Consider the following 18,763-nt stretch of genomic DNA (forward strand, 5'->3'; position numbering starts at 1 on the left):
GTGTTTGAAGACATGTAAAATTCTAGATTTGCTTATCTATTCTGGAAATCCAGTTATTGTTTAAACACTTTGTAAGTACACTTAGTTTAATGCAGTCTTAGAAACAATTTGTATGTGTTATGCTATATTCTCCACATGTATCATTCTCTTAATCCTCTTAACTGTTTAGTGTTACAGTTATCTGCTTGTATTTCATTTCTTCTCTTTTTTGCTATTCATTGTAATTCTATTGCAGTAGCAAAGACTAGAGCAGGTACTGCCTGAATAAGCCACACAATGGAGGACTCTGAGGCTGCAAAAGAAACAAGGAACATCTCAAAGTACTATTATAGAGAGATCATTGGGGTAGGATGTTCTGTGTATATAAAGCAAGGTGGATGTTCAGAACAGATAAATGTTTACCAGTTTATTTAAATAAGGATATAACTCAGGAACAGCCAGATGAGAGAGATACATAGAGAAAGTATTTGGGAAGGGGCACGGAGCTTTCATGCTCCCTGGGCTTTGCCCTCTCTCTGCATCTCCACATATTCACAAACCCTGAAGCTCTTACCTGCTTATATTTATGTTTCCTGCTTTCCATTATTATTATTATTCATTATTATTTTTTATTGAGGTAAAACTTACACATTAAAATGGGTAAAATAATTAAGTGAAGCCCGGCCAGGTGTGGCTCAGCGGTTGAGCATCAACCTAGGATCCAGGTGATCGAGGTTCTATTCCCGGTCAGGGCACATGCCCGGGTTGCAGGCTCGATCCCCAGTGTGGGGCATGCAGGAGGCACCGATCAATGACTCTCCCATCATTGATGTTTCTATCTCTCTCTCTCCCTCTTCCTTCCTCTCTCTGAAATCAATAAAGATATATTAAAAAACAAATAAATAAATAAATAAAGTAATTAAGTTGAAATAAATTTAACATGAAATTAACTTTTAAAGTGTACAATTCAGATGCATTTAGTAATTCACAATGTTGCATAAACCATCACCTCGAGTTCCAAAACATGTTCATCACTCCAAAAGAAAACCCTGTACATTACTGTTTTCAGTAACCCTTTTGAAGTTATTGGTGAGTTTTAATTTGGGCTGCTCTGTTTTGAAAGATACAATTGTCCTCTTTAACTTTTTTCCAAATACTTATAACAGTTGGAATGGTACCTTCTTGATGCTATTTCTATTTTTATAGTTCTATTATTATGTAAAACTATTTCCAGAGATAAATGAAAAATGTTTCTTTCTTTTCTGAACATCTTTTCTACAGTGATTTGATACTTACACTAGTCAGATTAAACTACTCAAAACAGTGGTAAGTAAACTCTATCTACGTGGCTGCTTGCCTACCTAGCAATTCAATAGAAAACTAAATGCTTACTGGGTGCATTTTTTAAAACTGAAAATGAATGTAGTTTTATTTAACCAAAGTCTATCAACCAATAAACTGTAATCTCTGGGAAAGTAGGAACTGTATCTTTTTCGGTATTTTATTCCCAACCTAGCTAATATGGAACACATGTACTAAATAACTTATTGAAGGAACGAATAATTCTCAAGAAAAAAATGCGTAACTTTACAAGTGACATTCTTATATTAAAAATTAAGTATTTTGAAAATTGACCTTTTGAGGGGCCAATAAAGTACTGAAATTTGTGAATAATTGAGAAGTTGCAATAGAGCAATTTAAAAATTTTCTTCCCCAAATTACGTCTTTGGACATTATTTTCTCATCATTGTTTGCTGAAGTCACTTAAATTGTATTATATTTCATGTTTTCATATGTGTCCTTGTGCCTGAAACTCCCACAGACTACTACCATAAATCTTTCAAGATTCGTACCATGTTCACCATCTCTGTGGATACTTTTCTTTCAATTCTGGAAAGAACTGATCTTGTTGTCATATCTGGTAAATACTTCTAATAAAGCACTTTTTAAAAATTAGATAGTTAAACAGATAAAATAGGTAGAGAGGAAAAAAAGGCATTAGTTCTAAGAGTAAACTACAATAGAGAGAAAATTTCTACTACCAAGAAGAATATAAAAACTTTCAGTGTTTTATTTCTATTTTAATCCTGAATTATAGACACGCTGAAGTTTAAGCTTTTACTTATAGACATGAACCAGACAGCAATAGTATCTGAAAATCTTTGAAATATTCATGATTACTTACATAAACTTGAGCTCTATATTTGACAAGGCAATTGGCACCAGCTTCAGGATTAAACTTAATTTCAAAGTCATAACCTTTGGAATTCTCAGCACCCTTAGGGATAAGTTTTAGTTTTCTAGCCAACTTGTGATACTCTGCCAGCTGTGTTTCAATCTGTAAGATGAGAACACACACACACAAAAGTTAAAAAAAAAAAAAATCAAATAGCTCCATTCCAAATGGTTTTCAATCAACATTTCTGTAATTTTACACAAAATTATACTACCTTTTAGTATTTTAGTAATTTAGTATTTTTAGTAGTACGAGTGGAGTTTTAAAATACAAAGAATAAAAAACTTTATTTATACTAAATTTGTAGAATAATTATAAGACTATAATTACTAAGCAATAGACTACTGTTCTTCTGTTTATTTGATAAAAAATTTGGAGTAAGAGTCCACACTGAGGTATTAATGAAAATTCACCTCCCCTCCTTTATAGAACCAATAAGTAGAGCAAACATAAAGAAAAAAATATGAAACAAGCTAAACTTAGGTACATACATCATAGTCAAACTACTGAAAACCAAAGGTAATATCTTGCTACTACTTTGTTAAGGATTTTAATTTCTATGACATGTATTTGTTCATCACCACTACTTGTATATAAGCTTTATGAAAGCAGCTGAATCCCCACACCCTAGAATAGTACTTGGCATATCGTAGGCATTTAATATTTGATTAAAGAAATGAATCTGCAGAGTTTAGGCAATCTATTATCATACTTCTTCCTCCATTTAATACATACTTAGGATACTAGAGTGCATCATGCTATTTTCTCTCTGTTTCCATAAACTCCTTTGTTTGCTGATTCCCTCCTACCCTTTCCATGCTAACTCTTCCTTACACTTCTCAACTCAGTTCAGGTGCTATCTCTTCAAGGAAGCCTTTTCAAAAACCACCTTAACCATCTCCCCACACTATACACGCTACATCTGGGTTAGGCATACTATATGCTTCCTCAGTACCTTATGTAAATACCTATTAAAGGTCTGATCTCACGGTAGGAAAATATCAACTAGATTAGAAGTTTCTTAAGTGGAGAATCCATGTCTTTTTATCTTTATTTCCTCTATGCCCAGCACGACGAGTGGTACATAGCAGATGTTAAATAAATGTTTGAGTAGTGAATAGGTAAATTAAGAGGTAACTCATATCCTCTTCTAGAATGAAAGGCATGAGATATGTGAAAATTATTTTCATGGCCTGATGAGATTATTTTTTGATTCACTGTTTGAAAATAAAGGCTACCTTAAATTTGACTGAGAAAAATTGCTGTTACTGAATTGACATAAAGGGATGAGTGTGTTTTAGTAAAAGGTCAATGCTAAAAAATTTTACCACTTTAGCCAATTTATTCTACACACTCAGTTCTTAATTAGGATAGACCTTTACAAAGGTCTGCTCTGGTGAGCTGCCACTCTGGAAATGCTATGACATACCGCCTCTTTGCCTCTGGCATATTTTAGCTCCTCGTTCCACAACTGTTGTTGCTCATCCTCTAGGTCCTTGGTTAATTTATTAATGGTCTGCTGCAATTCATTTCTTTCATGATTTATTCTCTCAATGTCTGCAACTGAGTACTTCTGGTTATCAACAATATTCTGTAGTCGAGTATTCTCCTGTTTCATTGTTTCACATTCCAGCTCTGCATCAAAAAACACAAAACAAATTTGTTAAATTCCTTCAATTCCTAGAAAGAAATTATGCCATTATTTAGTAGAGTTGATTGAGGAGTCTAAATTTTCAAGTTATTTCATGTATATCATTTTCTCTTTTGGATTCTGTTTGATCCCTCTTTGTCAATAACATTCTTAAAAGATGACTAAGTTTTATGTGAACCGTATTTCCCTACTGCCATGCTATGGTTTTCAGAAAGTGCTACATGAAAAAAAATATGACCCCACACATAATGACATTTCAGTGGTTTCATCAGATATTGAGTAACCATAGTGGTTGACTCTTGCTTTGTTTATTTACCAAAATTTGTAATCCAGAATGAGTACATTGTAACAAGAGAATATGGGACATACAAACAGCAAATGATTATGCAAAGAGGAGAACTTATAAATTTTAAAATATTTGGGGTTATATAGAACTGTTTTCTAACCCTCCGTGACTCATAGCTTACACAGACTACGAAAGCATTTCTACGCATGCTGGGGTAAATGAATGACGATGCTCATGACCAAAGGGGTCAAGAGGAACTCCTGAGGGCGGAGACGTCAGGATCTTGGCTTTTTTATAATCTATTTGTAGCCCTGTTGCTGGAAAGCTCTGCATTTGAGTTCATAATAAATGGTTGGCTTAAGTAAAATTTTATACAGGAGTCGGCACAAAAAAAATCCATAATATACAGTGTCTGTAGAGTTTAATTATGTCTCATTTACTTTTGGTCATGAATGGCTTTAAATAATCAAGAAAGTTAAAGTACTCAGAATAAAAACATCTTAGGTTAACAGTTGTTAAATTATTGTATCAAACTAAATCATTCTGGAATGGCAAATGATTGCTGACTTTGCAATTATTGGAAAAAGATTCTCACAAAAATGTAGGAAGTATGAAATTCTCTTGATTAAATACCAATAAAGATACAGTATTAATATTATAAAGAACTGACTTACCGCATGGCAAACACTGTTATAATAAGAAATTAATGGGGTGGAGGGATTGAGTTAAAAGGAAAATAAAAAATATAAAGAACTCATGGACATGGACAACAGTGTGGTGACTGCAGGAAGGAGTGGGGGTGGGTGGAGGTAGAAGAGGGTATGGAGGGATAAATGGTGATGGAAAAAAAAAAGAGAGAAATTAGTCCATGGTTCCTTGTCACTATGGAAAACGAATATTAGGAACAAAATGTAAACTATTCAAAGAGCTGGTTTAAAGCAAATCTAATACATACAATCTGAGTTATTTGGGGGGAAAAACACCCATTCAGACAATAACCTGATAATTATCATTCCTGATAGATGATCAATATTCCATAGAGCAGGAGTTACATCAAATATCCTAAAGATAATCTACACAACTATTTGGGGCAGGCACAGCCTATAAAATCCAAAAAGAATAAAACTGAAGCAAGTAAAGATGTGGGAAAATACTATAATAGGTCCATATAGTTATTTATTTTGTAACTGCCATCCAATGGCCCTGCGATTTGTAGATAACTTCCTTTGCTCTCCTTTTAGCGCTAGAGAAGTATCGACAAATCATGTACAATAGTATTTTCAGTGTTTTATGACTAAGATTAATGTGTTTATGAAAACCAGGTTAGGAACACACAGGCTATGAACAAGCTTTCTTTAGTTGGGCTTCTGCTTCATAAGAACTGTAGTATTTGCCTTTTCGTTGTATTTTCAGTCAGCTTAAACAGCTGAGTAGTTGAGGAGGTAGTGATGGAGGATAAGATAATTATAGCACACCGAGGCTAGCAGCGATTGAAGAATCTGGCTTATTAATTACAAGGAGGAATAGAATATATATTTAAATATATATATATTTTTTACTGATTTCAAAGACAGGAAGAGAGAGGGATAGAGAGGTAGAAACATCGATGAGAGAGAAACATCATCAATCGGCTGCCTCCTGCACGCCCCACACTGGGGATTGAGAGACTATAACCTGGGTATGTGCCCTGACCAGGAATCAAACCATGACCACTTGGTTCATGGATCGATGCTCAACCACCGAGACATGCCGGCTGGGCTAGAATATATATTTATATGCAGGCAGTATATGTTCTTGGGCTAGGTCCCTCTTGGCTGCAAAAAGCCAGGAGCCTGAAAAACATGTTAGAAGATATAGTAGGTTGAATAATGGCCACCCAAAAACATGAAGTCCTAATCCGTGGAGTTTGTAAACATTACTTTATTTGGAAAAGGGGATTCTGCAGATGTGATTCAGTATTTTGTGAAGAGGAGATCACCCTGGGTTATCTAGGTGAGCCCTAAATGCTATCAGAAATGTCCTTATTGGATAGAGGAGGCAAAGAGAAACACACATATAAGAAGAGAGACAGACACACAGAGAAGATAATGTGAGAAAGGAGGCAGAGATTGTAGTGACATGGCCACAAGTACAGGAATGCTATCAGACACCAGAAGCTGGAAGAGGCAAGGAATGGATTCCTCTCCACAGTCCTTGGAGCAAGTTGGTCCTGCCAGATTTCAAACTCCTAGCGTTTAGAACTGTGAGTGAATACATTTCTGTTGTTTTTAGCCACCGAGTTTGTGGTAATTTGTTACAGCAGCCTCAGAAAACTAAGACAGAAAGCACTGAAAGCTTAGTAGCCAGCTTTAGCTATTTACCATTAAAGGAAAAAAGATATGGGTGGCAAAGCTGTCTCTATATATGATAAATCCCACACAGGTCCCCATCCCAGTCTGAATGATGTCTTTTAGTATTAGTTGTGCTTACCTATTCTAGAAATATCTTCATCGAGACCACTCAATTTCTGCCCAAGAATGGCTGAATGAGACTCCAAATTGCTCATGTATGCCTGATACTTTTGAACATCTGCTTGTAAGGAAGTTTTCAGTTTTCTCAATGTCTCTAAACGATTCTTTAAATGAAAAGAACATTACATTAGTTATTCTCATCAATAATAATTCCACACTTTACTTGAAAGTAAAGCAATATTACTTAAATTCATCTTAGAGAAATGCAAACAGAGTTTTCCTTTCATTTTTAGAGGGAGTCAAGGGATTTTACTGTTATTATGTAATTAAGATGCACTTTTTTAAGAAGTCAGTTTGGGATAGAAAAAGTTAAGAGCCAGAATGAAAATGCCAAACATTTAAAAATCTGATATTTTACAGAACAGTCTAGGTGTCTCAATAATATAATACACAAAATAAGATTAGATATCTGAATATTACCATTTAGCTTTTAGAAAGTCCCTAGAATACCCTATATTATAGAAACCCTTTTATTACCATTTCTTTTCCACTAACTACAGAAATCAGGCCTCTTGTAAATAGTGCTCCCTAGAGGTATATAACATAGGGACCTGGTTCAAAATATCTTTTTGGTCTTACGTAAATAGGTAAGACTCTTTCATCACATTCTGAACATCATTAATCCAAGACTGATAGATAACAAGGGAAAACAAGGCTCCAGAGATACCAAACATGTTTTCATTGGAAGTTCTGTCACATAACTTTTTTTTAACTTTTAAGAAGCTTATTTTGTTAATATATTTTTTAAAAAAATTTGATAAATAGCTGATAATCAATAAGGAGATCGAAGAGTCCAAAAAAGCTAAGTAAGTGTATAAGCTTATTGAAGCTAAGCATGTTTACTAACCGGTTCGTTTTCTCTTTCTTGTTCCAATCTTGCGATCTGTTCATTCAGTGCTTTGTTTTTTGCTGCTAATGATTCCAGCTTGAAAGCATCTACATTAAATAAATCCTCTGGAGACAAAACCCAAAAACTTCATAAGATCTCAAATCTTCCTGGAACACTGTTCCCCAGGTTTCCCCATTGCTCTTTCACAAAACACGGTCAGGGAAGGACACCCACCCTCTGTAAAATAGCAAACCATTCTCCTTTCTCCACTACACTCTCAATCTCCTTATCCTTCTTCATTGTCCTGTGTAGTGCTTAGCACCATTGCCTCACAGTTGTCCATTTTATGATTGTCTAAAAGAATGTAAGCTCATAAGGGTAGGACTTTTATCACTTATTCATTACAGTATCCTCAGTGACTAAATGGTGGCTGGCACACAAGTATAAAATAAATATTGTTTGAATAAGTGAACACAATTTATGAGTAATTAATTATAAACAGAAATATCAACTCAACAGGTGCTTTTTGTATTAGATCACTATGAATTTTCCTTTTTAAAAACATCACTTACTTTGCTCCCTTTCTCATGTGGAGAAGCTGAAATTATCCTGCTTACTCTTCAGGAAGGTACATCCCATGGGAATATAAGGGATTGCTTTCACCTTTTGAGCTAATAGCGGCAAGGCAATATTCTCCTGTTTGGACTGATTTTATTGTCTTTGAAGGAATAGCTTTACATAACTACTATTCTGGCATTTTATATATAAGGCTATTTCAATAAAAGGAAGAAAAATGATAAAACAATACCTCTGGAACATTAGAGTTAGCCAGTAAAAACTTAATGTCACTAGATTTTGGCGAGTGGAAAATTTTTTCTTTGGAAATACAATGGACCATTAACTCTCTGTCACAAGTTTTGAAAGCAACCTTAGGTCTTTTGACTAATTGGTGCTTTAATTTCTCAAATAGTAAAGCAAGGATATCACAGAAATATTATCCTCCAAGAGGAATAACACTTGCTGATTATCTTCTGTGCTCCTCATAGTGTATTTGATACTCTATGTACATGGCCATCTAATCTTACAAAACTTTGTCAACAAGTAGTTTGTTAAGGTCACATAGCCAGTAAGGAGCAATGCCTCACGTCTGACTCCAACACCAGTGTTCTTTTTGCTCAACTATTACTTCTCTTAACCAAGGAAACAATGAAGATAAAAATCACTAGGCATCCAAATGAATTTAAAGTGAGTAGCTTACATAAACATTGGGTATGGTAAGCTAAGCTATAACTCCATGGGCAGAATTAAATAAATGACCAAAAGCAAGCACACTTGGAATGAGAACACTTACTCAGCTTTGACTGCAACTCTGCATTCATCTCCTCAAAGCTGTCGGCACCAGTCATGAAACTCTCATAGCATTTTACGGTGTAGTCCAAAAACAACTGATTGGGTTAAGCAGATTTAAAAACAAAGCCATGATGCTCTATTAATTTTGTTTCACTTTTTAAAGTGAAAGTTTAATTTGAATTAAAAAAAATGTCAGGAAAACTAAGTAGCTATATGAACTCCTATAAATGAGACACAAAACTAGGTTATATCATTAATTATGCTGCACTTAGTCTGCTATGTACTTCTAATACTAAGGATGAAAAATACACTTACATTTGGATAAAAGTGATATTTAGTAAACAGTAAAAGAAACCATACCTTCAGAATTTGAGAAGCTCAAACAAGGAAGCTTGTTAATAAATATAACTCAACATAAAATGCACAAATTTATTTACATTTAGGGATAATCTACTTTATGAAAAATGCAAATGAATCACTAATCATACAGGTCCATTAAACTGACAAGGTCTAGTTGTGAAAACCAGAACTTAATAAAGTCTATAATTTCACTGCAACTTCAAGCTTCAAAATGGCATGATTAGTAGAGACCTAAATACTATTTATTATATTATCATTTATCCAGGAGAAAGCAACACTATATTTTTCAGTTATGAGTTGTTTTGGTCACGGAGGATGCATACTTTATTAGGAGGTAAGGACGGCTAATCAGAATTTTCCATAGCCTAGATGAAGTAAAAATCCCTCAAGACAAACCAATTCCCTTTGCACTTATTCTGTGCTTACTAATCAACCTTCTCATTACTTGGTTGATATGAAAGGGTTATTCTGAATAAGCAGCAGTATGAGTATTCCTGTAACAGGAAAAGGTATATCACTGGTGGTAAATTAATAAATTTTCAGTTTACTTTAGATAAATCTCTTGTGAATTCAATGAAAATGAATCAGTTTCCTTAAGCTTGGTCAATTTCGATTTTTCAGATTAAAAAAAAAAGCATTTCTGTACCACAAAGCTGAGGCTCAGAATCTGGTGAAGTTAAATACTTTGGTAACTCTCTAATTAAAAATTGCACATTTTATTTACCAAAGTGCTTCTTTATATATTGCCATCTGAAATAATAGCTACAATAGTAAAAGTAACATTTACTGGTTTAACCTTTAAAATAAATGTCAAAAATTTAATATTTAATACGTCTTGTATTTATATTTGGGCAAAATCTGATACAAATAAATCTAGTCCAGTACACATATTGCAACCTGAGAGGAGAATTTTTTTTCTAGCTGCTTCTCAAGCAGGCATCAATGCTGAAGTAGTAAAGGGGCATGGTTATTCTTTGTTTAAAAAACAAAAAAGCAATGATATCATGTCAGTTGGTTGATACATCTTTGAACTATTTCACAGGTGGTAATAAAAGATGGGCTGAAGTTATTTCCACTTTCTTTTTATGAAAAAATGCTCTGAAGTGAAGATAAGAATTAGAGCAGATAATGAGTTTTCTTTTTGGGACTTGGATAGTGATAGGTCTTTTACATATGGCAAGGGACATTAATGTTTAATCTCAACATTATAAATTTATTTCTTAGAGTTGCTTGCCCTATTAGGATATATGAATTTGTGTGTTTTAGGAAATAGGGTGGGGCTGGTTATTTTGGGCTCCAATAAAGTGTGGTTTGGGAATCAGTTTAGACTGTTAACTTTTGGAAGTGGTAACTCTGATTGACCTAAGTGGCAGTAAGCCTAACTTAAAAGGTCAAGAAAAAAGAAACAAACGAAAAAGCCACATACAACATTTTAATACCCAATCCTTTATGATTTGTATTGACAAAGAATTATATTAAAATAATGCTGCCTTATTGATATCTTGGTTCTAAGAGATAAGAGAGGAAGAGAAATGTTATATGTATACATTAACAATAACATGTCATGATTTAATTCCAATTGCCTTGCATTTTTTATTTAATTAGTTAACATTTTCAAATTTCGGTGCCTAGTTAATTTCAGAAAGTTACAATATGACTCCAAGAGTAAATCCATTGACTAATATTAAAAAAAAATCAATTTTAGAAGTTTTTCAGGAAGCAAAAAAAAAGCTCTACAAAAGAACATATTAATTTCAATAGTTACACATTTAGTTAATAATATCAAGGTAACTCTAGTGTTTATGGTTATAAAAGGTACCTTATTATACATAATTCCATCTTCAGTTTCTTCTCCCCAAGGCTGGCCATCATCAAATAAAGGTGAGCTTTCTTTCATGGCATTATGTAACTAATTAGTACACAAGCAACATATTAAGTTTATGAGAAAAACACACAGCTCTCATGTTGTGTCAATTGCTTTTAGTGTCATTTTTAGATGCTTTTACATTGCTCATGCTTGAAAGTCTCTTTAGAGATTATTTTATTGAGCCTTAAAATGTAATCCTTTAGATATTTTAGTAACTAAATCCTTTAGGATTAAAAAAGAATGAGTTCCATATTTAATTCTATTCTACAGAAAAAAATATGACCTTTACACTATTAACCCATTGAGAGCATATACATACATTTTAATGCAACTCTGAAAATCCAAAACATAAAAGGCAAACCAATAATTATTTCTCTTTTATATGAACTCAATTTTGGTCTCAAACGTTATCTACTGACTCCTTCAGCATGTATAAATATAAAATTTAGATTGAATTTTACAATATAAATTTTCAAAAGTACAATTGTTTAAGCTTCAAAGTGATTACAGATAATAACATATAGCAAAACACTCAGATGTCTATAATTTATAAGCTAAAAGAAGAATGGCTAAAGTTTTTTAAGGCATAGAAATTCCATTTGAAATAGTTTTTATAACTAGTTTTAAAAATATAACTCTTCAAAATGAAAAAAAATTAGAAAATTTAAATCACATTGCTATAAAATGTAAATATGTAAATATATATCTAGTATAATGAACATTACGCTTCTAATAAAAAGACTGCATTAGGAGTATAAAAAGAAGAATGTGCTTTCTACTGAAAATATTTCATTAAGTTTTCTTATCCTAGGGCTCAATACAGGATTCGTGAGCAGGGAGTCTCTCATTGATTCTTACAAACCAAGATAGGAAGGAGGAGATTTCAACTTATATAACAGACTTGGCGTCATCTCAAGAGCTCACTTGCCAATAGAAGCCACAATGGGTATTCCACCACCTCTGTAATCGCTGTGGAAATGCTATCTCTCAACCAAATAATGGCATGAGCTGCTTAGGCAAAAAAGGGTAATGTGTTTTAGCAACAACAGGGGTATTTGGTGGTGGGAGCAGAGAGGTGGTTACCCAATGTCCATGGGTATCACTGAGGAGAAACAAATTGAATACATAAATGCTATATATAAAGTTCATTGAAACTTGAGTTGTATTAATGGACAATGGTATTAGATTTCTACTCCTATTTAACAAATGGGAGTTAAATTTCAAATTAGATTTCTATTCCTATTTACCAGAATGTCTACTGGGTCAAAATCCATCCACCCAGCGCCTGACTACATTTAGGTAAGAGCTAGCTGATGGGCAAGAGAATGCTGGGGGACAATATTGGTTTTAAGGATTCTAGCACTAAGCAGGGCAGGAAAACTCAGAAGCTATAAAAAGAAACTGTATTAGACTAGATAAGAATTTATACCTCTGAACAGTCAAAGTGCGGCATATAAATCAAGAGGAAAAAGAGGGAAAAAATATTTGCACCCTATACAGAAGAGCTAATTTCTCCAATCTGACTATTTTTGATGTACAAAATGGCGTTTACAAATCAATAACAAAAAAAGACAAAAGACACAAATAGGCAGTAACGACATGAAAAATGTTCAAGTTTAAAAACAAAAAATGCAAATATGAAAATTATCATGTTGTCAATTATTAAAAACATCTATAAGCTTAATACATAAATTCAATATATAAAGGTTCAAATTAATAGCAGGAGCAAATAATGAAATATAAAAATAGGCCTAAAATATCCACAAACAAGTTATGACAAACCATATAAACAGTTGCTTTAATCATGGTATGGGGAAATCAGTAAGCTTATACACTGGTGCAAGTTTTCTGAAGGGAAATTTGTCAATATGCATCAAAAGTTTTAAAAATATACATAATTTTCACAGCAAAAACGTACCTTTAAAACTATATCTCAAGGAAATGTTTTAAGTTGTCTCTGAGTTTTGGAATATGGGTATACACTTTCTGCATATGTTTTTCTGTGTTTTCCAAATTTTTGGCAATAAATATGGATTTTAATTTAAAAAGGGAAAGAAAGAAAATGTTATGGGGGAAATAATTTCCTACTGGCTCAATTTTTTTTAGTTGTAAAAGATCATGAAAACAAAGAATCTCCTTGCAAATGTGGTACTTCCTATCCCTCACCTCTGGAATCACGTATTAATAGTTTGAAGAATTTAAAATCAAGCATGTGTTGAAAAATGAAAACTGATGCACACTTTAAGAAAACTGGCAAAAACAAGATTAGGAGAGAAAAAGAAATACTTTGAGGGGGAAAAATGTTGTATGTATACATTTTAAAATGAGAAATCAAATACCTTTATGCAGTCTATTAGCCAAACCAAGGCTGCCACAATGTGAGGCCATGTATGAGGTGCCCCTACTGTATACATGGAGCTTTTGGATAATGCAAAAGGATACCTATGAAAAATTAGAGAAAATAAGCTAACTTAATAAGTTAATTTTTAAAAAATGTCTAAATTAAACAAATGATATTAAAAAACTTCCATGTATACATCAACAGTCTTCACTTGTTTAGAAGTAAGATCTCTGTTGAGATTCTATCCTTAGTCATCTTACTCTCAAATTATTTTGTGTATTTTTCGGTTTCTTCTCTGCAGATTACTATATATGTAATTGTGTCTCCTAAGCTGCAGAACTTGATTTACCACCAACATGCTGGAATTCCCTCCTAAAAGATTGTCCCCTCAAATAAACCACATGTATGCAAATCCTCATCCTCAAATCCATTCCTCCCCATGTTTACTCTACACAGCCTTTTACTTTCAACTCACCCCATTTGCACCAGGCCTTCAATCCTGTCTTTTTTGCTTTTATAAACTCTGTAGTATCCAGCCCATCCTACCTATTCCTTGTTATTTCAGTAGTTGAGGGTCTTATGATCTATCACTTGTAGTTAGGTGATAACCTCCAAATAGTTGTTCAAGTTACCCTACATATGATGCCCACGGTGACCATCTTAAAATATATTATTTCTCTTAACTCAAAATCTTTACAAATTTATTGAGTTTGATTCTTCTCTGTGCTCCAACATTCTGTCTAGACTAATAAGAAATGTAACATACAAACCCAAGCCCTTTAAAGATTCTTGGAACCTCTTCTTCAAACTTTGTGTCAGGAAATTCATATGAAGGACACAGGAAGCCATAAAGAAAAGTGAAGATCTTTAGGAAGTCTTTAACAGAAGGAGCTTGTAGAGATTTCATGGATACATTATATGCATAACCATTTTCTGTAAGAAACTACAATAATTTTTATGAAATGTCAAACATTTTATAATAGAAAAATTATTGGAAAATACTTAAGGAAACACTCACAATTTAGGGTATTTAAAATTATAAAATACCTCACAGAGTAGTCGAATACACTGTTGAATGAATGCTTTGTCATTAAGTGGTCTTGGGTCCTTGATTTTTTCAGAACAGGAAAATATACCAAATTGACTATTCCGGGATCCAGGTCCACTAGTTCTGGAAACATTTAACAAAAAGCAGTCGTAATTATTTCCCTCTGTGGTCAAATCAAAATTATTTCAAGGTGATTTTAAATTTTAACATCAGCATCAAACATTAAAGGTCAATAATTCTTTAATTTTTATTTAACTAAACAGGATTTTCTTCAAAGCAGAGAAAAAGAATAATGAAGAGTAAAGTATAAAAAAGAAAAATACACTTCTGGTGATTTGCATTAGATCCATCCTCTAAGGATATGCATTTTGAGCTCACTAGATCTTCTGTCTATTCAATAATCCAAGTCCTTTTGCCATCTTATTTACCCCTCCACGATTGCTCCTTTGCTATTATTTCTTATGGGAAAACTGCCTTTGAGATGTTAAATAGGTTGTACATGTTTTTATTCATGAACATTTTTATGTCATGCAATATTATGTGTCTGTTAATTTATCATAAATATGTATGTTGCTATTTTTTAGTCACTAATGGCTACAACATATATGCTTCATTCCAAGCCCCTCTCCCAAAACAAAACCTTGTTTAAACCTTTATAATGGTTCCTTTTGCCTATCTACGTGGCCCAATTTAGCTCACCACTGCAGTTTTATTACATACGTATCCTTGGAACAATAATTTTCTTTATTGGACAGATGCCACAAAGCTGAGTTACAGATGGCCCTCCATATCTATGAATTCCACACCCACAATTCAACCAACCATGGATAGAAAATATTAACAAGTTATGTTGTTGATGACATGTACTATGTAGTTAGGTCTATGACGGTTGTGTTTGTAATGAACATGTACAGACTTTTTTCTTATCGTTTTCTAAATTCGGTATAACAATGATTTACATTGTATTAGGTATTATAAATAATCTAGAGATTATCTAAAGTATACGAGAGAATGTGCATGGATTATATGCAAATACTAGGACATTTTGTATAAGGGACTTGAACATATGCAGATTTTGTTAACTGCAGGAGGTCCTGGAACTAATCTCTGTAGTATACCTAGGGATGATTATACAATGAACTTAGCTGTAATATCTGAACTGTTAATCAAAACTTCATTACTTCCTACAAGTTTGCTTGCTGTTTTCAAGCTCTCGTTTGCGCAGGTTCTAAAGTTCTTTGGCTTGGACCCTTCTCACTCCACTAACCTGATTAATTAGCTAATTTTTTCCTTCACAATTTGCTAATTTGAGAACCAGTTTTCTGCATCCTGCTATTGCTTAACCTTTAATTTTTTCCCCCCAGAAAAGAAATTCATGAATAGACTCAGCTCTTATTCTACACAAAACTACACTAATATCTTTTTGAATCATAAAAGAATTTCCCAACCAACCTAAATACTGTATTATTTAACTTATAGTTCAAGAGCATAGGATCTAGAACCAGAGTCTGTGTTTTCACTAGTTGTATGACTTTGGGTAAATTAAATTCTCTGTTCAACTTCCTTATCTATAAAATGGAGACAATAACAATTATCTACTCAGAGAGCAGTTCTGAGGATTGATAAAAAGAGTTAATATAGATAAAGCACTTAAAACAATGTCTGGCTTATAAAAATGTTCTGCAAATGTTAGAGTTTATAATTATTATTATCTCTGAAGTTTAGCTCTGAGGTGAAAGTTACATTATAAAAATGCTGTGAGATTTTTCATCAAATGGAAAACAGTTTAACTTGGTTTCATGGCAAAGACTTTTCCTAAGTAACATATATTTCATCTCTGAATGTTTTCAAATCAATTGAACAAACAGATTTGTCTTAAAACATAGTTATATTTTGTTTTGGTGAGATAAAGGAACAGTTTATTTTTTCAATTTTGGGGTTGAACATTTAAAAAGGCAACTTTATTGAGGTACAATATGCTTAGAATAAAATATACAGTTTAATGAGATTTCACAACGTATACACTTGTGTAATCTCTACCACAATAAGATTGAACATTTCTATCATCCCCAAAGTCTTATACCCCTTAATAGTCAAGCCTGCTCCACCTCCTGGCCAGGCAACCAATAATCTACTCTAGCAATGGTTCTCAAAGTGTGATCTAGGAGACAGGAGAAGTCAAAACTATTTTCATAAAAAACTAATGTTATTTATCCCTTTCATTCTCATTCCATCATGAGTTTACATTGGGAGTTTTTTGGAGACTGGCTATATGATGCATGATATTGTAAGAGATTGAATGCAGTAGATATGAAAATTTAGCTATATTCTATTAAGTCATATATTAACGAGATTTGCAAAGATGTAAAACAATGACACTCTTCTTAATGAAATAGTTGTTTACCAAAAAAAATTTAAAAATTAAAAGCATGTTACTTATGTTATTGCTATTTTAAACTGAATACATACTTTAAAGTTTTCTTAGTTTTGATTTCTAATATGATTAATATCAACAGATACAGCCCCCCAAATAAAAGCTCTTTGGAGTTAATATTTAAGTGTATAAAAAAGTCTGGGACTAAAATATTTAACTAGATGATGGTTCCTCCTAATTTTAAATGTTATGATTCCACAGTATCTGAAAGTTAGGTATAAAATTTTTAATTAACTATTCACTTATAACAATAAAATAGTAGTCTGACTGTGCTGATATATCTCTTAGCATCATCTAAAGCAGATATAACCATTCTAACCATTTGAAACAGAGGAAAACTAGATTTAAACTTTCTCTTGAAAGGGACCATGTTATTTAATTTTTTGTATGCAGAGAACATTTAGCTCAATGCACGGCTTAAGAATTCCTTCATTAGAATTAATAAAAAAGATCATTACCTTTTACCAAATACAGAGGTTTTTCTTTCAGATGTGGGTTTGTTTATATTCAACTTTCCAAAGGCTGGTTTCTCTTTGCTTTAAGAAAAGAAGGAAAACAAACTCTTTAAAATAATAAAAAATATTAGTTCAAGAAACTTTTGGAAATATGTCAGAACTAAACCTCTTCCCTATTACCTATAAAAATAATCCAAAATTATGAAAACTGTTAGTAGCAATCATAACTGTAATAAATGGAATAGGCTAATATAAATTATAATGCTAACATGCTAAGAAGAAAGCTGAAAACCCATATCTCATTATGATTTCAATGATCTTAAACTATGAACATTTATGGATAACACCTTTAAAGGAAAAGAAAAACTTAAAAATATTTTCAATAGTAGGATGATTGCTACATTAAAATTTTTTTGAGGCCTACTCTTTATCAGAACACAGCTACACTTAACATAAATTATCTAAATTATAAACCTAAAACATTGACAATGGTAGCCTTTTCCCTTCTAATATAATTCAAGACAAACCTTTTGGCATAAGTAACATGCAACAAACAGTACAAAATTTTTTTCTGACTTCATAAGAATTTCTAAAAGTAGCAGAGGCTCATACTATGTAAATATAGGCAATTTAAGAACAGTTAGTAAACAAAGCTTGTACCTTGTATTAAACAAAAAATGTTAATTTCATGGCTGAAAGTCCTTTTGAAAAGAAAGGATTTATTAGGCCATTGCTAGCAAAAAAGACCAGGTCCAGGGGCACGAAGTCTGAACCACCAGAAGCATGGCTAGATGAAAAGACAACATGTCTGATGGCCTGGAGTTAAGCCGTTTTATACATCAAATGTTGGGGTGAGGAGTGGGAGATGTAAGCTATTCTGAAAGAATTTACATTTGCTACAGGCAAAAGGGGTGGTAGAAGATGAAATGGGGCCAGCTCTGGGATAGGTCCAGAGAAGCGTCTGCTCTTTTGAATTAGCTGTGGGCAGCAGATTAAGAAGTTTATACGTAATTAACAAATGGAGGCACCTGGTTATTCTCTTTTGGATATTCACAGAAATAGCCACCTGGAAATTAATCCTAAATTACAACAGATATACAGAAATGTGAGCAACCTTCTGTCAGGGCTCGTCTACAGCTATCAACAGGCTAATAGTCTCTTTCTCTCGCTCTCATGCCACAGTAAGATGTAATTTTATTTTAGAGCATTTCAGAATTTTCTTCTTGTCACTTGGTATTAGAGAAGGATTCACAAACCTCTACAGGGGTTTACTAATAGCCTTCTTTTAATTGGAAGAAAATCACTCATAGGGAAAAAAATAGTTTACAAGTTCTTTTGGACACCATTTTCCAGTGAATCTTGAGAAAATATTTTGGAGAAGTGGTGTTCTACAGGCTGTGACTAAACTGCAGCTTAT

The 18,763-nt window shown here is 33.0% G+C and overlaps 1 protein-coding gene across 2 annotated transcripts in view; it reads right to left on the reverse strand.

Moving 5' to 3' along the window:
- Positions 1 to 18,763, reverse strand: part of NDC80 (NDC80 kinetochore complex component) — a 35,178-nt gene that overhangs the window by 14,837 nt on the left and 1,578 nt on the right. For both annotated transcript variants that reach the window (XM_016211492.2, XM_087818982.1), the window contains 10 exons: positions 17,350 to 17,427; positions 14,457 to 14,580; positions 14,180 to 14,352; positions 13,408 to 13,510; positions 11,021 to 11,110; positions 8,843 to 8,936; positions 7,510 to 7,616; positions 6,622 to 6,766; positions 3,645 to 3,850; positions 2,165 to 2,317 (listed from right to left, as the gene is read on the reverse strand). In XM_016211492.2, the coding sequence (XP_016066978.1) occupies positions 2,165 to 2,317; positions 3,645 to 3,850; positions 6,622 to 6,766; positions 7,510 to 7,616; positions 8,843 to 8,936; positions 11,021 to 11,110; positions 13,408 to 13,510; positions 14,180 to 14,352; positions 14,457 to 14,580; positions 17,350 to 17,427 (1,273 nt within the window). The remainder of the gene's footprint in view (positions 1 to 2,164; positions 2,318 to 3,644; positions 3,851 to 6,621; positions 6,767 to 7,509; positions 7,617 to 8,842; positions 8,937 to 11,020; positions 11,111 to 13,407; positions 13,511 to 14,179; positions 14,353 to 14,456; positions 14,581 to 17,349; positions 17,428 to 18,763) is intronic.

Source organism: Miniopterus natalensis, chromosome 7 (genome assembly GCF_054644295.1).
Source record: "Miniopterus natalensis isolate mMinNat1 chromosome 7, mMinNat1.hap1, whole genome shotgun sequence".
Lineage (NCBI taxonomy): Eukaryota > Metazoa > Chordata > Mammalia > Chiroptera > Miniopteridae > Miniopterus > Miniopterus natalensis.